General features: G+C 40.4%; 1 protein-coding gene across 2 annotated transcripts in view; it reads left to right on the forward strand.

Moving 5' to 3' along the window:
- Positions 1-18,759, forward strand: part of slc41a1 (solute carrier family 41 member 1) — a 34,209-nt gene extending 15,450 nt beyond the window's left edge. For both annotated transcript variants that reach the window (XM_034121870.1, XM_034121871.1), the window contains exons 4-11: positions 1,721-1,792; positions 4,668-4,812; positions 6,165-6,311; positions 9,976-10,120; positions 12,001-12,080; positions 13,889-14,023; positions 14,243-14,391; positions 15,318-18,759. In XM_034121870.1, the coding sequence (XP_033977761.1) occupies positions 1,721-1,792; positions 4,668-4,812; positions 6,165-6,311; positions 9,976-10,120; positions 12,001-12,080; positions 13,889-14,023; positions 14,243-14,391; positions 15,318-15,503 (1,059 nt within the window). In that variant the 3' untranslated portion in view covers positions 15,504-18,759. The remainder of the gene's footprint in view (positions 1-1,720; positions 1,793-4,667; positions 4,813-6,164; positions 6,312-9,975; positions 10,121-12,000; positions 12,081-13,888; positions 14,024-14,242; positions 14,392-15,317) is intronic.
- Positions 18,760-20,292: the final 1,533 nt, after the last annotated feature.

Genomic DNA, 20,292 nt, shown 5'->3' on the forward strand with positions numbered 1-20,292 from the left:
CTGTCAGCCCTGGCTGGCCGGCCCAGCAGGACCTCGTCTCTTTCCATGCCGTCGCTAATTATGAGCAGATTAAGACCACTGTAAATTTCCTAATGCGCTTATTAGTGAAAAAATAATGTAATCCCCCGCACTGGCTGTCTGTAAGAGTCTTCAAATCACATGATCACATGAATAAAGAATTCCTTTATTCTCCTTTGGTCTTTTTAACCCCTAGTCTGTCATTCTATTTTGTATTCAGTCAGGCTTTTAACATTAAATTCTCCTAATGTTTAGTCATAAAAGTTTTAAGTTTGTTAAAATGTCCCATTCAAGCCTTAAAGTGGCCCTATTCAGCTTGTTGGGTGTTCCCTTTCCTGTACAGTGTTATATAGGTTTTTGTGGATTGTAACTTTGTCATGTTCCTTTAGCATAATAGCATGACTTACCTTTTATGTTTCACCTAATCTAGTAGTTTATAGTTTATTTATATGTGTTCCTTTAAAAGAAAATGTGTCTATTATGTTAGATTGTGTACTTATTTGGATAGTAATAATATTTGGGAGATTACTAGAGTTTAGCAGTAGCTCCATTGCAAATGCTTCCACACTATAATCAGGGATTACCACCACTTCATAATCCTTATTTACCCTCTTTCTGTGTATTTGAAGTCTCACTCCATTCATGCTTGATCCGACCTCGTAAACAACAGCTTTCAGTTGAATTGTTTTTTTGGATTATTCAACTGAAGTGTTTTTTAGCCTCTCGTTTTTTTTATAAAATCCGTGAATCACTTTTTTACAACATACACCCTGCGACATCTCTGTGATGATCCCACACACACACACACACACACACACACACACACACACACACACACACACACACACACACACACACACACACACACACACACACACACACACACACACACACACATACCATGTATACATCACTTCAGGGGACATTACATTGACTTACATGCATTTCCTGGAGACTTATCCTAACCTTAACCATAACCAACACATGTCTAAACCTAACCAAGTCTTCACCCTAAAATTAATGATTCCCCTCATGGGGACCTCCATTTTGGGAGGTGAGTCCCCACACGTGACTGTAAACAGATTTAGGTCCCCACTAGTAATGCTAGGCCACACATAACACACACACACAAACTAGCTTCATCTAAAGAAACAGCGAGCTATTGTCTTTCCAAATGTAAATATCCTCCAAACATTCAAAGCCAGTCAATACTAATATTGATTGATTGATTTGACTTCTCCCTGCACATCTGTATGTGTTTTCATGCCACCAGATGTTTCCCTCTGCATATGTAAATGTGAGAGGAGAGGAAGGAAGAGGAGATCCTCTGTCAGCGTCTCTCACTGTGGATGCGTTAGATAATAACAAACATTGTACTAATTCACTGTCTTAGGTGTAGTGTGTGTCTCTGTGTGTGTGTGTGTGTGTGTGTGTGTGTGTGTGTGTGTGTGTGTGTGTGTGTGTGTGTGTGTGTGTGTGTGTGCTAAAAAGTGGAGATGAGATAAGTGGAATCGGCCACAGGGTGGGGGATCAGATCAGAGTGTCTTTGTCTAGAGAACTGGCATCTGATTGTTTTGTTGGGACCAAGAGGCAACAGCATGTACTGTGCACACACACACACACACACACACACACACACACACACACACACACACACAGATAATAATGTGTTGACATTGTGTGTTTTTCTGCTCTCTTTCAGGCTAATATTGGTCAGATGGACAACGCCAAGAACATGTGGAAGATGATAATGGGGAACTTGGCCCTCATCCAGGTAACTTTAACACTTGTCATGTGTCATGGAGCATCTCGTACATCCCCTAAACTAACCATGTTACCGGGAGAAATCGGGTTAAGCTGAGAAGTCAGATAATGAGTTTACGTGCCGTTCAATTTGACCGTCAATTTGCTCTGAGACTCAATTCCCATGCAAGCATTTCATTGAGTTGGAAGGGTTAGTTTGTCCTTTTTTGTGGGGTTGTATGAGTCAGGGTTAGGAGGGTTACTTTAAAAAGGTATCCATGTACAATTAATAATTACATGAAAGAAAATGTAATAATTTACCTTATCTGAGTATCATCAGTCCACCTTTTCTTCATAACTAGTTCAAAGCAAATCACAAGACATAGATCTTTCATTATAATTCACATCATGTTTATTTAGTGCATCAAAAATCACTTGTGTAATCTCAAAGCACTATTATAATTCCCTCTGAAAGCATTCATAATGCACTATGGATGTGGTCTTCATACAAAGTGCTTCACAATCTAGGATCAAATGCAAAATAGAGAAATCAGATCTTTAATTCTGGTAAATCTACTGTTTATATCCTCTGTTATGTACAGTAACAGCTCACAGTAGTGATCCAAGCAGCAGATAATAAGCCTCTCCCGACAATTAAGTGTAACCTGTGAGCTGAAGAACTGTAACCTTTAAAATCCTGAAGGTGTGGTCGGATCAGACAATACATGGACACAATGTGGTGCTGTATTCTGGGTGTGTAGGGGCTAAAAGAGGGTGCTTTCAACCTCATTGTGCGTCACTTTTTGTATGATCAGAGCCAGTGTTCAGCAGCTGTCACACTGGAGTTACTGGTGTGTTCAGTAATAGTTAGTCACTGTGTTTACTGTACACACTGTGCACTTACAAAGAAACAGACTGGTCTTAGGTTTGGCAGTAATTTGATTCCTGAAATGTCATGTAAAGGATAAACTGGGTTCAGGTCAGGGCATCAAGAGAATCCTGATTATTTGTACACAAATGGACAGAAATTTGTTTTTTAATGTTTTTGTGCATGATAAAGATCATGGATTAGTATGTTGCTGTGACAAAAGTGCATCCAGAGGAAAGGAAATTACAATAATACAAACTAACCAACCCTAAGGGGCCAAAGTGGACCAGGAACATGTACAATTATTGCTTAATATGGCAAAATTACCTAATCAGGATACAAAAAAAAGGTAGCTGTATTCCCTATACACCAACACTGAAACACATGCGCACATAAGACAGTTTAAAAAAGAAGAAATGAAGTCTGAGATGACAGAAAATGCTCCGTTTTAGTTTAATACACACAGTTAAGCTCACACACACTATTTTATGAACATATAGGTTCACCTGCTGAATTAAAAACAGAACAAATGAAGCAAAGAAAGTGAAAACCATAAAGCAAATTCAGTCAGTAGAAGTAGAGATTCACACTTAAAGTATTATCCAGAACAGTAGAGCTCACAGAGAAGAGAGAACAAACACTATATGCTCTTTTTAGCTGTTTTACTAACATTGTATCCTGATAGTGATCCACCATTTTTTGAGACGTTACAGTAGTCTGTTTTAATGTAACTGTAAGGGAATACAGTTTTTATTGTATCCTGATTACGTAATCCTGCTACATGTAATCTGCTACTTCCCAAGCCTGCCATAAACAGACTTCTACCAAAACACGACCTCTTCTCTGACCTCTCCTATAGGGTCTGCCATTTGAAGTTGTGGTTATGTAATGTTTGGTGATCCCAAAATTCCTGGAACACTTGAAACCGGTGCTGACACAACCTCCTGTAAAGAGGGCCAGGGTGCACTGGGTCACTCTGCTGCTCCACAAATGGAGATTCTGTCTATTTTAATAGTGGTATAAGTGTAAGGGATAGTCTTCCCCATGGATAGAAAACTCTGTATGTGATGGAATAAGGTGTTATCAAATATCTATTAATAAAAGCATGTGTATAAGTGCTGGGTGAGCTCGTACAGTGTGTCCGTTTCTAAAAGCTGCTCCACTGTAACAAGATAGCCGAACATACATCTGGAGTTTACATGTTGGCTGTAATGGAGACCCCATTAACCGTGTTGGTGAACACGGACATCCATAACATTCACCTGTTTGCAACTTACAAATTATCTCTCTAATATATCATATTCCAATTACTTATTGCACTATTTCTATTATATTATATTTGTATTTACGTGCACTATTTGATCTGTGTTATTGTGTTGCACTGCTGGAGGAGCCTGTGACCTAAGATTTTCATCGACATAACTACACTGTAGCTGTTATATTATGTATTTATTTCAACAAGGACCATGCATACAAATACATTAATCTCAGTAACGAGAAGAGATGAATTATGCCAGATTTGAGCTAATAGCTCATTTCCATCTGCGGTCCTCAGGTGTTACATCCTGTAACAATCAACAAACACTACACACATTGCATAATTTCTATCACACAAACTATTATAAAACATGATTTGAGTACAGGTCAATAAAATAATACAACACAGTTACATTTGAAAAACTCAGATTACAGTGTAATTAATGTTCGCATGACTTGCTTAATATGAATTGATTTGCACCATAAGAGAATGAGTTAAAGTCAGTACAGGTAGCTATGCCCGAATGACAATAACAGCCTTGAATCTTGTGTGTGTGTGTGTGTGTGTGTGTGTGTGTGTGTGTGTGTGTGTGTGTGTGTGTGTGTGTGTGGTGTGTGTGTGTGTGTGTGTGTGTGTGTGTGTGTGTGTGTGTGTGTGTGTGTGTGTGTGTGTGTGTGTGTGTGTGTGTGTGTGTGTGTGTGTGTGTGTGTGTGTGTGTGTGTGTGTGTGTGTGTGTGTGTGTGTGTGTGTGTGTGTGTGTGTGTGTGTGTGTGTGCTCAGGTCCAGGCCACAGTGGTGGGCTTCCTGGCCTCCATCGCGGCTGTGATCTTCGGCTGGATCCCAGAGGGCCACTTCAGGCTGGACCACGCCGTGCTGCTGTGTGCCTCCAGCGTGGCCACCGCCTTCATCGCCTCGCTCATTCTAGGTAGGTAGCCGTATTTATCAATCTAACAAGTGTAAGAACTCCTTTAGTCCATCGGTTGCAAACATTCTCAATAACAGCCTGTTTAAAGAGGACATATGTTGCTCATTTTAAGGTTCATATTTGTATTTAGTGTCTCTACTGGGACATGTTTACCTGCTTTAATGTTCAAAAAGCTCTTTATTTTTCTCTCTCTGTTGTGATTGGTCAACTGCTTATCCCGTCACGTTGACCTATCATGTACAATGTGTTGGAGCCCTAGCCAATAGAAGCGCGAGTGATCCATAGTGATGTCACTATGATCTGGAAGTAAGCAAAGGAGACAATTGGAGGCGTTTCCTATATAAGATACTACAGGACTGGGAAAACCTCAAAAAGCATAATAGGGCCTCATTAATGATTATGTTAACATTCTTTAAAATACTTTAATATACCTTTATGGTGGCTCTGAAACATCAACATCTAATCACTATGGATGATGATGAAAAAGAGACGCTTCTTGGTGCATTTTCAGAAATTAAAAATCCTTTAACGTGCGCTGTCCCTGTTCAATAAGACCTTGTTGAGAGCAGTTTTATGTAGGAACTATTTCTTTCGACCAAACTACACCCACCAATACGCAGGAGTCCATCTTCCTATTAACAAGCAGCATTGACAGCGCGAGATGTAAACATTAGCGGCGTCCGTTAGCTGAGTAGATGCTCGCTTCTTCGAGACAGCCATATTTGAGTGGATTAGTTTCCTGTTGTAAGAAACTCAATTGTTCCTGTTCCTGGAGTGTAGGTATAAAAAACAAATTCAAACAGGTCTTTTAATTTGTAAATATCTTAAAGCCTTCAGCCTCCTTTCTGGTCACCTGCCCTGTTGTCCTGGTCATCTCACTTTAACACTAAAACCTCCACACCGTTTTGTTTTTGCCAACTTTCCTCGTGGAAAACAAGAGAATCCCAATCCTTTTTCTGGGGGAAAAAACCCCCCTCTTGTTACGCCCTTAAAGACAACATGTTCTCCTCTGTGTTTTTGCTCACCACACTTGTTTGAAGTCAATGAGCCCCCTGGTGATGGAAGGTTACTCAGAACATCACGTGCTTTTTTATTGTGTATTGTGTTTTTCACAATGTATTGTGTTTTTAGCACTTATTAACACGTGGCTTGTGTGGTCATTTAATCTTTTATGATTCGTATGATGTTTTAATGCTTTGTCAAGCACTTTGTGACTATGCCTGGGAAAAGCACTTTATAAATACATTTTACTTACATACTTACTTACTTACATAGACTATAAAATATTGACATGTGTGACAGTCTCTCAGGTGTCTTCCATGTTGTGTAATCTCTGACCCACAATCCCACAGGGCTCATCATGATAGGTGTGATCATCGCGGCCAGGAAGGTCGGCATAAACCCCGACAACGTGGCCACGCCCATCGCTGCGTCGCTGGGAGATCTGATCACTCTGTCGCTGCTGGCAGGCATCTCCACGGGACTGTACAAGGAGCTAGGTACACACACACACACACACACACACACACACACACACACACACACACACACACACACTCACAGGTTTCATAATACATGGGAAACATTTAGTATTCACCCTCTGTCAAAAACACGTAATGCTAATTTATTAATGGACGACGGCGAAGTACAACAACAAGTGATGTTCTGAAGGCAGAGAACGCAGATCCTTTAATTAAAGGGGACATATTCAGTATGTAGTGTCTCTACTTTAAAGAGTCCTCTCCTGCTGATGTTCAGGTGTATATCAGCATGTAGTGTCTCTACTTTAAAGAGTCCTCTCCTGCTGATGGTCAGGTGTATATCAGCATGTAGTGTCTCTACTTTAAAGAGTCCTCTCCTGCTGATGTTCAGGTGTATATCAGTATGTAGTGTCTCTACTTTAAAGAGTCCTCTCCTGCTGATGTTCAGGTGTATATCAGTATGTAGTGTCTCTACTTTAAAGAGTCCTCTCCTGCTGATGTTCAGGTGTATATCAGTATGTAATGTCTCTACTTTAAAGAGTCCTCTCCTGCTGATGGTCAGGTGTATATCAGCATGTAGTGTCTCTACTTTAAAGAGTCCTCTCCTGCTGATGTTCAGGTGTATATCAGTATGTAGTGTCTCTACTTTAAAGAGTCCTCTCCTGCTGATGTTCAGGTGTATATCAGTATGTAGTGTCTCTACTTTAAAGAGTCCTCTCCTGCTGATGTTCAGGTGTATATCAGTATGTAGTGTCTCTACTTTAAAGAGTCCTCTCCTGCTGATGTTCAGGTGTATATCAGTATGTAGTGTTTCTACTTTAAAGAGTCCTCTCCTGCTGATGTTCAGGTGTATATCAGTATGTAGTGTCTCTACTTTAAAGAGTCCTCTCCTGCTGATGTTCAGGTGTATATCAGTATATAGTGTCTCTACTTTAAAGAGTCCTCTCCTGCTGATGTTCAGGTGTATATCAGTATGTAGTGTCTCTACTTTAAAGAGTCCTCTCCTGCTGATGTTCAGGTGTATATCAGTATATAGTGTCTTTACTTTAAAGAGTCCTCTCCTGCTGATGTTCAGGTGTATATCAGTATGTAGTGTCTCTACTGTGACATGTCTCCATGCTTTAATGTTCAAAAAGCTCTTTATTTTTCTCATACTGCCTGTGCTGCAGCACCTCTTTTCACCCTCTGTCTGAAACCAGAGCCCAGCTCTGATTGGTTAGCTGGCCGGCTCTGTTGTGATTGGTCAACCAGCTTAGAGATGTCCCGCCCCTTAGCCTATCACGTACAGTGTGTTGGAGCGCTAGCCAATAGAAGTGCTAGTGTTACATAGTGATGTCACTATGTTCAGGAAGTAAACAAGGGAATCCAATGGAGGCGTTTCCGGCAGTGGGAGAGAAACTCACACAGGGATTTTAGCCTTTGCAGACCATTTACATGCACTAACACCTATATAACAGGAAAGGGAAAACCCACAAAAAGCATAATAGGGCCTCTTTAATTACTTAACTAGCCACATTAACCATCAAACATGCAATTTGTGTCAACATCATTTAATTTTAACAGTGTCGGAAACACTTGTATGGAGGAGATGGAATGTAAAAACTTGTATTTCATTAAAGGTGGGGTAGGTAATTTTGGAGAAACCAGCTCGAGTGCGCTAGAATTTGAAAATACACAACTGGAAAAAATCTGCCACTTCCTCACAGAGCCCCTCCTCCAACACACACGAACGCACACATGACCAATGAGGGCACGAGATAAGTTTGTGCACAGATGGAAGGCTGACAGGCAGGTAGGCCATCCAGTTATTTTATCCGGGCCGGCTCAGATGATTGGTCGTGCTTTTTACAGTATTACGGCTTCCACAGATGACATTTTTGAATGGATTTTTTGTCAAAGCACTTAAGATATTCATTGCTCTCGGGATGTTAAGAGCATTACATGGAATATAATAAAAAGTGTATCTCGAGCCGGTTTCTCAAACTTACCTACCCCACCTTTAAGTCAAAGCACACGCGTACTGAAGTATTGTTGTCGTTACAGCTTTGTTCAGACGTCAGATTAATTTGTTTCCTCATGGCAGGAGAAAGAAAAAAAACAGTTGCAACAAACACAACAATAGAGAGGCAATAGAGGAAATGCTACATATGTGATACAACCAGAAACTCCTCTGTTGCCTTTGAAGATGTTTTGATGAAAGGGAGCAGCATGTGTAGAAATGCGACTGAGCGTCAAGCTGCGCAGGAAATAAAAGCAGAAGCCGCCCACACATCACCTCGCTGTGTTTTATCACGGGAAATCCACATTTTATTTATAGCTCTTCAAATGTGCTCCCTTTAAATGGTACTGGTAGTGTGTAACACTGCCTCCTGGAGACAACACAGGGAATGACTGTCCCCACACATACAGTCCTGCTTCATCCTCACGACATATCTATTAATTATATTATCAGCTAAATGTTAAAAGTCCATTTTTGTTGAATTTCTGAAAGGTTTGAAGCATTACTTGGATAGTATGCAATTTGAAGCACTTTTTCAAAAACTGTTAAACAACTTTCTTATAAAATAAAATAAAATGAAGAACTTCGCACAGGTGGACGTTCGCTTGTAACAGCAGAGAAAGTCAAGAAAAAGTGAAAACAAAAACAAAATCATTTATTGGGAAGAAGAATGGCAATATCGTATTATATGCACAAAATACAAACCAGACACAAAGTCAAACGTGTAATTAATTAAAACACTTTTCTTTTTAAAATACTCCTACTATCCACTAAACCAGTTAAAAAGAAAACCTCTTACATGTTGTCCTAAATGTCTCGGTTAGGGGGAAAGATCGGATCAAAAGAGGAAGGTATATCCAAAGCTACGTATAAAAGCAATTGTTGTGAGGATAAAAGAGGCCTGTCGGGAGAGACGATCTCTGTGTTCACGGACATCATCTTGCCTAAAGAAACGACCCACAGATTAGATTCAAGATTCAAGGCTTTTATTGTCATGTGTGCACAGCTACAGTGTAGATATGTCAATGGAAATCTTAGGTCACAGGCTCCTCCAACAGTGACAGTGACACTTTACCTCAGCCACAGCATAGACTCTACAGTGTGCACACAATGTACAACAATACCTCACCCCACAAACCTCCACGAGGAACCTACGATCAGAAAAGGCAAACCTCCTCCTTCCCCCCAGGACCAAACTGAAAACCATGGGAGACCGAGCCTTCTGCTCCGCTGCTCCGAGACTGCCCTCCCAAACCAGCTGAGGACACCACAGACTGTGGATGCTTTTGAAAAAGGCCAAAAAAACGCATCTTTCTAGAATAGCCTTTTACTAGATCTTTAAAACCCCCACATTTTGCCATGCCGGCATAAATGTAAATGTTGTTTTAATTGTTTTAATTGTTTTTGTTGTTTTGTTTCACCCTTTTTACTCTGTAGCACTTTGAGTTTTGTTTACTCGAATGAAAAGTGCACTTATAAATCAAATAGATTATTACTATTATTATATCTGTTTTTTTTGTATTACTGCCGAATTGTATTCCATATTTTATTCCATATTATTCCATTCTATTTCTATGTAAATACTGCTATATTTTACTATATTTTTTATTATTTTTATTATTACTCCTCCCTCGTCCCTCCTCCTCCTCCTCCTCCTCCTCCTCCTCCTCTTACTCCCCTCAGATAACAACTACGCCAACCCTCTGGTGTGTGCTGTGTTCGTGGCTCTGTGCCCTCTGTGGGTGCTGATCGCTCGGAGGATCCCGTCCACCAGAGAGCTGCTGTACTCCGGCTGGGAGCCCGTCATCATCGCCATGGCCATCAGCAGGTAGGGGGGTTTTTAGTTTTTAAAAACCTATTCCCAAGCTTATCGCCATATTTAACAGTAATTATCCAAATCAATGATGTTGGTGTCAAAACATCGCAATTGACAATTCATTTAAAGGTCACCTATTGTGCAAAATCCACTTCTTCATGTCTCTTCTACATCAACATGTGTCCCCTCTTCCTCATGTCTCTTCTACATCAACATGTGTCCCCTCTTCTTCATGTCTCTTCTACATCAACATGTGTCCCCTCTTCCTCATGTCTCTTCTACATCAACATGTGTCCCCTCTTCCTCATGTCTCTTCTACATCAACATGTGTCCCCTCTTCTTCATGTCTCTTCTACATCAACATGTGTCCCCTCTTCCTCATGTCTCTTCTACATCAACATGTGTCCCCTCTTCTTCATGTCTCTTCTACATCAACATGTGTCCCCTCTTCCTCATGTCTCTTCTACATCAACATGTGTCCCCTCTTCCTCATGTCTCTTCTACATCAACATGTGTCCCCTCTTCTTCATGTCTCTTCTACATCACCATGTGTCCCCTCTTCTTCATGTCTCTTCTACATCAACATGTGTCCCCTCTTCTTCATGTCTCTTCTACATCACCATGTGTCCCCTCTTCTTCATGTCTCTTCTACATCAACATGTGTCCCCTCTGTGTAAAGAGATTCTGAAAGTTTCAGGAACAAAGATTCTCTCTCTTTTTGTCCTGATCCATTTATATAAAAACCTGTCTGAAAATGAGCTGATCAGATTGTGGCCACTTTATGATGTCATAACGATGTCTTGGCTTGTGTAACCATTAGCCAATCACCAACCAAGGTAACCCCCCCCCACCTTATCACCTGAATCTCCTCCTAGAGCCCATTGAGTTATTTTTAACCAGATATCTCTCAGAGGGGCGTGGGGAGGGGCTCCTTATTTTCATCTAAAGTAACAGACAGAGAATCAGCACTTTGGAAACAGGGCTGCAATGGATCTGATAAAAACTGATCCAGATTTGAACACTGTCAGGACAGTGGCGCTACGGCTATTGGGCCAACTCCACCAATCAGGAGGAGACAGCCACGGCCATTGCTGTTCGAAAGCGCTGGAGACGCTGTAGTACATATGCCAGGCCTGTAGATGGTGCTGTTCTCACAGAATCTGCCCTTGCAAAAACAGAGCTAAACATTTTCAAATTGAGCAAAATGAGGCATGGCTAAAATGCATGATCTGTTTGGTATTTTGAAAAAAAAAAGTATAAATATGCCTTATATAGGTATGGTCCTACACTATATTATTCAAATATAGCATGATAGGTCCACTTTAAGTCAAAATTTTCTCATCATTATTTACAGCCTATTGCACGACCCAGATTCTTAGCTGTGGGACCTTTTATGTATTTTATTCACTATGAGCAGAGGTGGGAAGTACAAATACTTGGTTACTGTACTTACTGTCAGTACATTTTTCTGGTATCAGTACTTTACTCCACTACTTATTTTATACTACTTTTTACTTTTACTTCTTACATTTTTAACACCTGAACTTTCTACTTCTTACATTTTCAAAACAGGCTGGTTCCTTTAGTTTGAATCTGTGTTTATTAGAGCACTATTCCGAATGCTCAAAGCGCTTTACATTTCATATTACACATATCAGACATGTAACAGTGATTACAGCAAATCAGGGTGAAGTGTCTTGCCAAAGGACACACAGTTATGGGTACTTTTTACTTAAGTACATTTCGAAGCCCATACTTCTTTACTTTTAAGTACTACTTACCAGAGTATTTTTAAACACGAGTATCTGTACTTCTACTTGAGTAAAGGATGTGTGTACTTTTGCCATCTCTGACTATGAGCCCTCAGTTAATCCCTCCTGTGTATCTTTCAGTGTTGGAGGGTTGATCCTCGACAAGACCGTCACCCACCCAAACTTTGCCGGCATTGCCGTCTTCACCCCGGTCATCAACGGTAAGAAGTCGAAAAACTTGAATCATTCTTTTGGGGAAAGTGGTAGTAGAGAAAGGAAAATGAATGTGTTGTAGACCAGTCAATACGCTCACAAGTAAAACATCAATCAATCAAACAAAACAAGGATGCCATTTGGATTAGGCGTGAAGTCGCTTAATGTCCAGTGGTCTCAATTCAATGCATGTCTCTTGTGCTGATTTCTCCACTTTTTACTGGAACTACAGGTTCATTTCTAACGCGATAAGGTTTACAGATTATTGAAGATCTTAAACATTGACAGCTGTAGTTCTTTATGCGTCTCCTAAAAATGACATTACAATGACTGTCGATTGATTATAACGGTACGAGGGAAGCATTAGATTTCTTTATGGCGCATCACAAATACGTTTGTAGTCATAATCTGTATACAAACACACATTACTTCAACCCTGCAGAGCACCTAACTTAAAGGTGGGGTCGGTAATTTTGGAGAAACCAGCTCGAGTGTGCTAGAATTTGAAAATACACAGCCGGAAAAAATCTGCCACTTCCTCACAGAGCCCCTCCTCCAACACACACGAACGCGCACATGACCAATGAGGGCACGAGATAAGTTTGTGCATAGATGGAAGGCTGACAGGCAGGTAGGCCATCCAGTTATTTTAGCCGGGCCGGCTAAAATGATTGGTCGTGCTTTTTACAGTACTACGGCTTCCACAGATGACATTTTTTTATGGATTTTTTGTCAAAGCACTTAAGATATTCATTGCTATTGGGATGTTAAGAGCATTCCATGGAATATAACAAAAAGTGTATCTCGAGCCGGTTTCTCAAACTTACCTACCCCACCTTTAATAGTTGCATTTGAATTTGAACCTTGTTGAAAACTTTATAAACTGTGGGAGAAAATGTGTATCCCTCAAAACGTAAATGATAATGATTATCAGTGGTATGCCAACTTTTTTGTTACGGTTCAAATGTTGAGACTGTTGTGTTCTGTTTCTATGTTCTCACCCTGTGTGTGTGTGTGTGTGTGTGTGTGTGTGTGTGTGTGTGTGTGTGTGTGTGTGTGTGTGTGTGTGTGTGTGTGTGTGTGTGTGTGTGTGTGTGTGTGGGTGTGTGTGTGTGTGTGTGTGTGTGTGTGTGTGTGTGTGTGTGTGTGTGTGGTGTGTGTGTGTGTGTGTGTGTGTGTGTGTGTGTGTGTGTGTGGTGTGTGTGTGTGTGGTGTGTGTGTGTGTGTGTGTGTGTGTGTGTGTGTGTGTGTGTGTGTGTGTGTGTGTGTGTGTGTGTGTGTGTGTGTGTGTGTGTGTGTGTGTGTGTGTGTGTGTGTGTGTGTGTGTGTGTGCGTGTGTTTAAGGTTTAAATATATCCTAATTCTGGGAATTGAAAATAAAAGTGGTTTTAAAGGGCAAGGATGGGTTCAGGTAACAGTAAAACAGGAACAGGTGTTGTCTGTGGATGCACAATGATTGGAAGAGAAGGATGAAAGGAATATAAAAAGGTTAGAAAAGTGTCCAAAGAACTATAATTTCACGGGAAGACTAGGGGTAGAGGAATGTGAGAATTTGGTTAGGGGTATTGTCAAATATCTGGAACAAACTCCCAGAAACCTCTGACTACTTTTAAATCCAGGCTGAAGACTTTCTTTTTGCCGCTGCTTTTAATTGAACTATTCACATCTCACACTGCACTGTAACTTTTATTCATGTACCTGTGTTTAATGTTTCTTTATGCTCTTAATGTCTTTCGTTTTTGTAAAGCACTTTGAATTGCCTTGTGTTGAAAAGTGCTATATAAATAAACTTGCCTTGCCTTGCCTTGTGTGTCAGGTGTGGGAGGTAACCTGGTGGCAGTTCAGGCCAGTCGGATCTCCACCTATCTGCACATGAACGGTCTCCCGATGGGTGATCCCAACCCCACCCCCAGGAAGTGCCCCACACCCTGCGCCACCTTCTTCGGCTCCTGTAAGTCAACGGGTGGCTGTGGAACGTTTCGCTGTTCCCCACCTTGATTTATCTCATTAAAACACATCTTTCCATGATTTCCAACTGCCCCCCACCCCTCTGATGTATTTGGAGGTTTAGTTCCAGTATCCGTTCCTATAGGGCACACCTTTAGTATTTTTAATGCAGGATAAAACAAGTTACACCTCATCAGTATGTGACTATTTTTTTATTTTCCAGCTGTGAACTCTCGCTCCGCCCGGGTCCTTTTCCTCCTGGTCGCCCCGGGTCACCTCGCCTTCCTCTACACCATCAACTCCCTGAGGGGGGGGCACACCATGCTGACAGCTGTCTTTGTTTCGTTCTACATGGTTGCTGCACTACTACAGGTAAACACACACACACACACACACACACACACACACACACACACACACACACACACACACACACACACACACACACACACACACACACACACACTTCACTTTTTAGCTGCTGCTGAGAAGAGGGGAATAATGGGAAAACGCAAATTGTTATGTTATGGAAGAGTAAAAGGAACAGACGCACAATGTTATTTTTTACATTTTGCTTAGAGTTTAATTTAGATAATAAAGTATTTTCTCATCTAAAGGTTGTGCCTGTGTAAAAATGTTCACACCGGTTTGATATTAAACAAACTATTTGGCAAGAACCTATAACAATGAAAATGCTGGTTCAGCCGGTTTCCATAAAACACCGGACTAAACCGGCAAAACCATAAATCAGACCATATTGGCACGCATAGTTCACATTTATGAGATGAGATCTAACAAAAATGCAGCATGTTTTAAGTAAAGGATAATGTACAGCGAGTCGGTCATTAATGCTAAAAGAACACCAACAGGGTGAGCCGGATACCGAAGCTTTCCTTCTCGTCACTCTTTCTCTTTTCTTTACTGGAGACAATTTAGCCATCATACTGTATATCCAAAGTGTTCTCCACAAAAATATACAAAATAAATATTCAAATGTATTCCTGGGTGTTTTCTCACGAAGCAAACAACATTTTTTGTTAAATTGACCGGACTTCTGTCTGCGGATTAATATGACTGTACATAGTCCCTTGATTCTCCTTAGTAACGGTCTGTTCTCCTTAGCAACGGTCTGTTCTCCTTAGCAGTGGTCTGTTACCGAAAAATAGCAAAGCTCTTAAATGTCCAAATCATAATCAAGTATTCCACTAAGTCGTGTAATAATGGAAATTAATACATTTTCATGAATTCTTAGGGTGTATACTTCTTAATAAAAATCTGTATTCCTCATCTTCCTCCAGGTGTTGATCCTCCTCTACCTGGCAGACTGGATGGTTCACTGGATGTGGGGCCGAGGCATGGACCCCGACAACTTCTCCATCCCCTACCTGACGGCCCTGGGGGATCTGCTGGGGACCGGCTTCCTGGCGCTCTGTTTTCACATGCGATGGTTTATAGGGGATAAAGACTCGAGCTTGGGGAACTGAATGCATGCACGGACACAAGCACAACAAAGAAAATCCGGATCCTCGCTACGCACCACGCTCGGACAGCGCTGAACGCTACCAGTCTGTGTGGAAGCGGACATTTTCAACTCTGAAAGGGCTTTTCTCCGATTGATGGGGTAGCGCTCGTAGGGCAGTAGTGTTTCATCTTCAGGATATCTGCAGCACAGCAGACAGAATCTGTGCTTCACTTTAGAAACACACATCTCCACCTCAACCATTGAACACAACTCTATAAACTACACTGCTCCTGCTAAATCTTAATAACTGAGTCTTACTACTTTTGTTCTTATTTTACCGTTGACAATGATTGTTATCGTTTGCTATGAATCGACATGTGCAGGGCCAGTCCTCATTATTTTCAATGGGGACGTTAGCCCCTCCTGTTTTTAAAGATCAAGTTTTAAAACCAAGACAGCAAAAAAAATATGTCCAAACAAGCCTTGAATGCTTAATCACCAAGTGCTTTGTCATATGTATTTTATTAATTTAATATGTGTCTAATTTCTGATTTAGTCAAGTACCATAGGCTCTCTTTTACCCTGGCCTCGTGACAGTAGGAAAGAGGATTGGGGTTTTTTTTATAGCAGGGTAATGGACCACAAACTTAACAGACTAGATCCCTGGCGTCCTTCCTATCGGCTGATAAACTAATTTAAATCAACAAATCTAATTTGAATCAAATTTGAGACGTAATTCGCATAACAACAACTGCTAGAACACAAAATGATTTACCTGTTAGCAGTTATGAAACACCTAATCAATTTCAAAGTTTCGGTTAAATTAGGTCCATAGAGGTGCTTCCCTTTTTGGCCAAATGTACTTAAAACTGCCCAGAGTACACTTCTTCTTTGTTTGAGCAAACACACAGAAACAGTGGAAAACAGAACGTAGAAAATGGCCAGACAAGTGTCAGTAAGGGATTTGTCGGTACACCTTACACAGTAAAGTTTTTGGCCTTTTGTGGATGCCAAGAGGTCAGAGAGGTTTTCATTTTCCACAACAGGATAGCATCAGTTCCCCATCCTAAACTTATTGTCTAACTCTCTACTAAAACGAGCTAGTTGTTGATGTTGCTCACGCTCGGCCTATTGTAATGATAACATGCTGCAACGCACTGGAAACAACCTGCAGAGCTAACTGTACGTTGCTGTATTCACAAATAGTACAGAGTGTGCTGAAGTGCCTTAGCCAGGATGTGCTAACTCAGGTTCAGCAGTCTCTCATACCGGATGAAAAGTTCAGATTTTGTATGTGAATGTTTGATATCTTTAATTTTAACAAACTATTTCAAATGCCTTTTGGGAATCAAAATTGAATCTGAATCTTTCCAATGAAAGACAGACCAATATTTCTTTAGTTTGGTATTTTGTATAGGTTTTAGCTGTAGCTTTAAGATCAGTGTAGTTCTTTGAGCTGTCCGAGGTTCCAGTCAAACCAGCGCTGATAAAGGCCCGGTCACACCAGCATGTATAAATGAACAATGAAATCACAGCAAGTAGTGGATTCTCTCACTAGTTGACATACTTATTGAGTTAAACTTAGGAGAAATTAACCAATAGCAACAGTTCTGGACTGTCCTGATCATTAAGAGAAGAGATAGAGATCTTATCTAGCTAGCTAGCTAGCTATCCGATCTAGCTAACTAGCTAGCTATCTCTCCTCTGTTGACCAGAAGTTATCTAAGCTAATAGGGCTTGCTCTCAGTTAGCAAGTCTTGTTAGCTTTGAGAACTTTTATCCCCATTGTAGTAACTGTTTGTAAAAATAAATGTTTTACAATCTCGAGAACAAAATGCCTGGTAAAGTAAAAGTACAGTATAGAGAAAATAGAAAAAAAAACTCAAAAGGAGCTATCTTGATTGATTAGCGTTAGCTTGTTTGCGGCTTGCTACTTTTGCGGCTTGCTACTTTCCCCCTCTGTCAAGGACACACACACACGTATTATGCTGTGCTAGCTTGCGGTGTGACTAGTCACAGGGGTAGATTTCATTTATTTTTGTTCATGAAAAACAATAGGAATCTTTAGCTCAACGTGGACCCAAACCAATTCTCAATCTAGTGAGTCTCAGCTAACGAAATGACCACAGCAAATGTCCACTTTCCTCTTTTTCTATTAATAAGGTTAGAGTCAAACCTCTTTACACACATATCATTGAGATAACTAATAATAATCTCTTTGGTCAGGAGCCTGACCTTTAGTGAGTGAATGACTGACTAAATAATGTTTAATCTAAGGGGAAAATCAGATTAACCTCAGTGCCCCAACCCTTGAACACACACAGACTGTGAGTCTCAGCTGCCCTGAGCTGACTCTTTCTTTGAGGGCTTACAGGTGACGAGGAGAATGAAACAGGAAGTTGTGAGCCATTTTGAGGCAAAGTCTTACGAGAAACCTGCATGTGTTTCTTGACTTTATCCACCGATTGTCAGACTTCTGTGCTGTTTCCCAGGGGCCAGCAAAAAGGGCACATAATGTGAATGTGCAAAACTTGATTATTTTATCTTTTAAAAATCTTTTATTTTGATCTGACTGATTTTTTTTCACGTGTCCATTTAAACAAAAAAAAAAATTCTATTCCTTTCCCTAATCTCTTTAACTCTTTGTGATTATTGTTTTGTGTCATAAATCTTATCGAGCAAAAAACAACCACTGTAAAGATGAAGCGACGTCTGGTCAAAGGCACAAAGTACTGTAATCTGCAGAGCGGACACCAGAGGGCAGCGCAGGGATTCTCTTATAACTTTTCAATGTGTCTCTGTGTCCTCTGGATTCACACTTGTCCACAAGGAGTGATGTTTCTTTTGACTTATTGTAAAAGTTGCATCCTCCATCTGTTCACTGTCAGTCTGTATCCTCCACTCTCTCACTGACCAGCGTTCTGCCTCTGCGTCAATGGAAAGTTGTGAATACTTCTATAAGAGGGCAAGTAATGCTTTGTCTATTTATTTTTAGATGCACACAAAGCAAATTGTACATATTATATTTATTCTATATATAAGGTTGTTTATTTTGTCATTTCATTTGGGCTCCGTTTCTTAATGTTGATGTCACTTTTCTCTTTATTTTTCTTTTGCAAAAGGCCAGTAGAGCTTCTTGATGCTCGCCGCAGTAGTAAAGGCGGTGAGGCTAATGAATAGCACAGTGCCTAATACTACCAGTCTTTTCAAACACATACTGTACGCACACACACACACACACCCTGTTACACACACACACACACACACACACACACACACACACACACACACACACACACACACACACACACACACACACACACACACACACACACACACACACACACACACACACACACACACACACACACACAGGGAAAGCATACTTATATAGAATGACCTTAACCTATCAGAGCCGAGCTCATCTCAGAGTAACCAATCAGGAGCTAGGTTCGCCACAGAGTAGCATTTCTTTAATTAGCTTTGATTAATATAAGATGTACAGTGAGTTGATTATGATGTAATGTAATACTGATGACACAGCAGTGGAGAGGAGGGCTGTTTGCAGCTTTTGTTCACAAAAAAATTAGAAAAGGGGAAGATTTTAATCCACAAACTAGGCAGAAAACCTGACGTGCAACAAGAAAAAAGGCACACATAATTTCTCCTTATGATTCCAGATGGTTCCCCCCATATTCAGCCTTAAAAACCCTACTGCCTTGTTCACCTTAGTGCTTCAAACCACCGAGCCCCTGGGAGCAAACATCCACATCACGATGGAGCCTTTGATTCAGACTTCAGCTCTGAGAAAAACAGTCTCATGGGGCTGAGGTCTTTGCAATTTCTGTATGTTGTTCTTGTAAAAGCCCTCTCTTTCTCTGAGGCTGGAGGAAGGCTCTCTCTCCCTGCAGGAATTTGTAAATTGCTGGAAATAAAGGACTATATTATTTCATACCATTCCTACGTCTTATTGTCTGTTTTTGTCAGTACACATGTTTAGAAGAAGGGATGATCCTCATGCTAAGCTAATGATCTGAGCCACATGTGGGCTTCTGTGGTCATTTGTTTCTCTCTTAGCTGCCCTGCCACTGATAAGAAATGTGTAACATATTTAACACGAGAGCTAAACTGTCATCCGAGGGCTATCTGGATGATCTGTTTTTCTTTTTTACATTTACTGAAAACCTGCAAAAAAATGAAAGACTGCAAAAACCTTTTTTTTTTTGCTACTCTGGCATTTATCCCCAAAAAATCCCCTTATTCACCAGAAGTTAGTATTAAATAATGACTCGTGAATATGAATATGTCCCGAGCCAACAGTAAAATACCAGATACTGTTTAATTGTAAGGCAATGCAGTGAAAAATATATATATATTAACTTCCACCAACAATGTTTAAATGAAAAACTCTTACACTGCAAACAAATGCTTTGGATAAAACATTTAATAATTGAAATTAAATAGATACAAATCATTACACAAAGAGATAAAAATACAATTCATCTTTAAATACATTGAACCAGTATAAAATATGTGGTTAAAAAACGCAAACTGACATGTGTGCAAACAAGCCAAATATATGAGAGAGGAAGGATAAGTACTACAATAGTGAATAATGTAAAGGTTTTGCAAGTCACTTTTTACTCTTGAGTTAATAGCTTTTTTATTGCCAATGTGTTATTGGATTGTAATCTAACTTAGTGCAGAACGTTCCTGTCTTTATTGTTAGCCACAGCCTGTTTTTCTGAGTTAGCAAAAGAATGATGTGTAATGCTAACTCCATGCTAACAGTGTTCAACAGTCAGATAGCT

Source organism: Trematomus bernacchii, unplaced genomic scaffold (assembly GCF_902827165.1).
Source record: "Trematomus bernacchii unplaced genomic scaffold, fTreBer1.1, whole genome shotgun sequence".
NCBI lineage: Eukaryota > Metazoa > Chordata > Actinopteri > Perciformes > Nototheniidae > Trematomus > Trematomus bernacchii.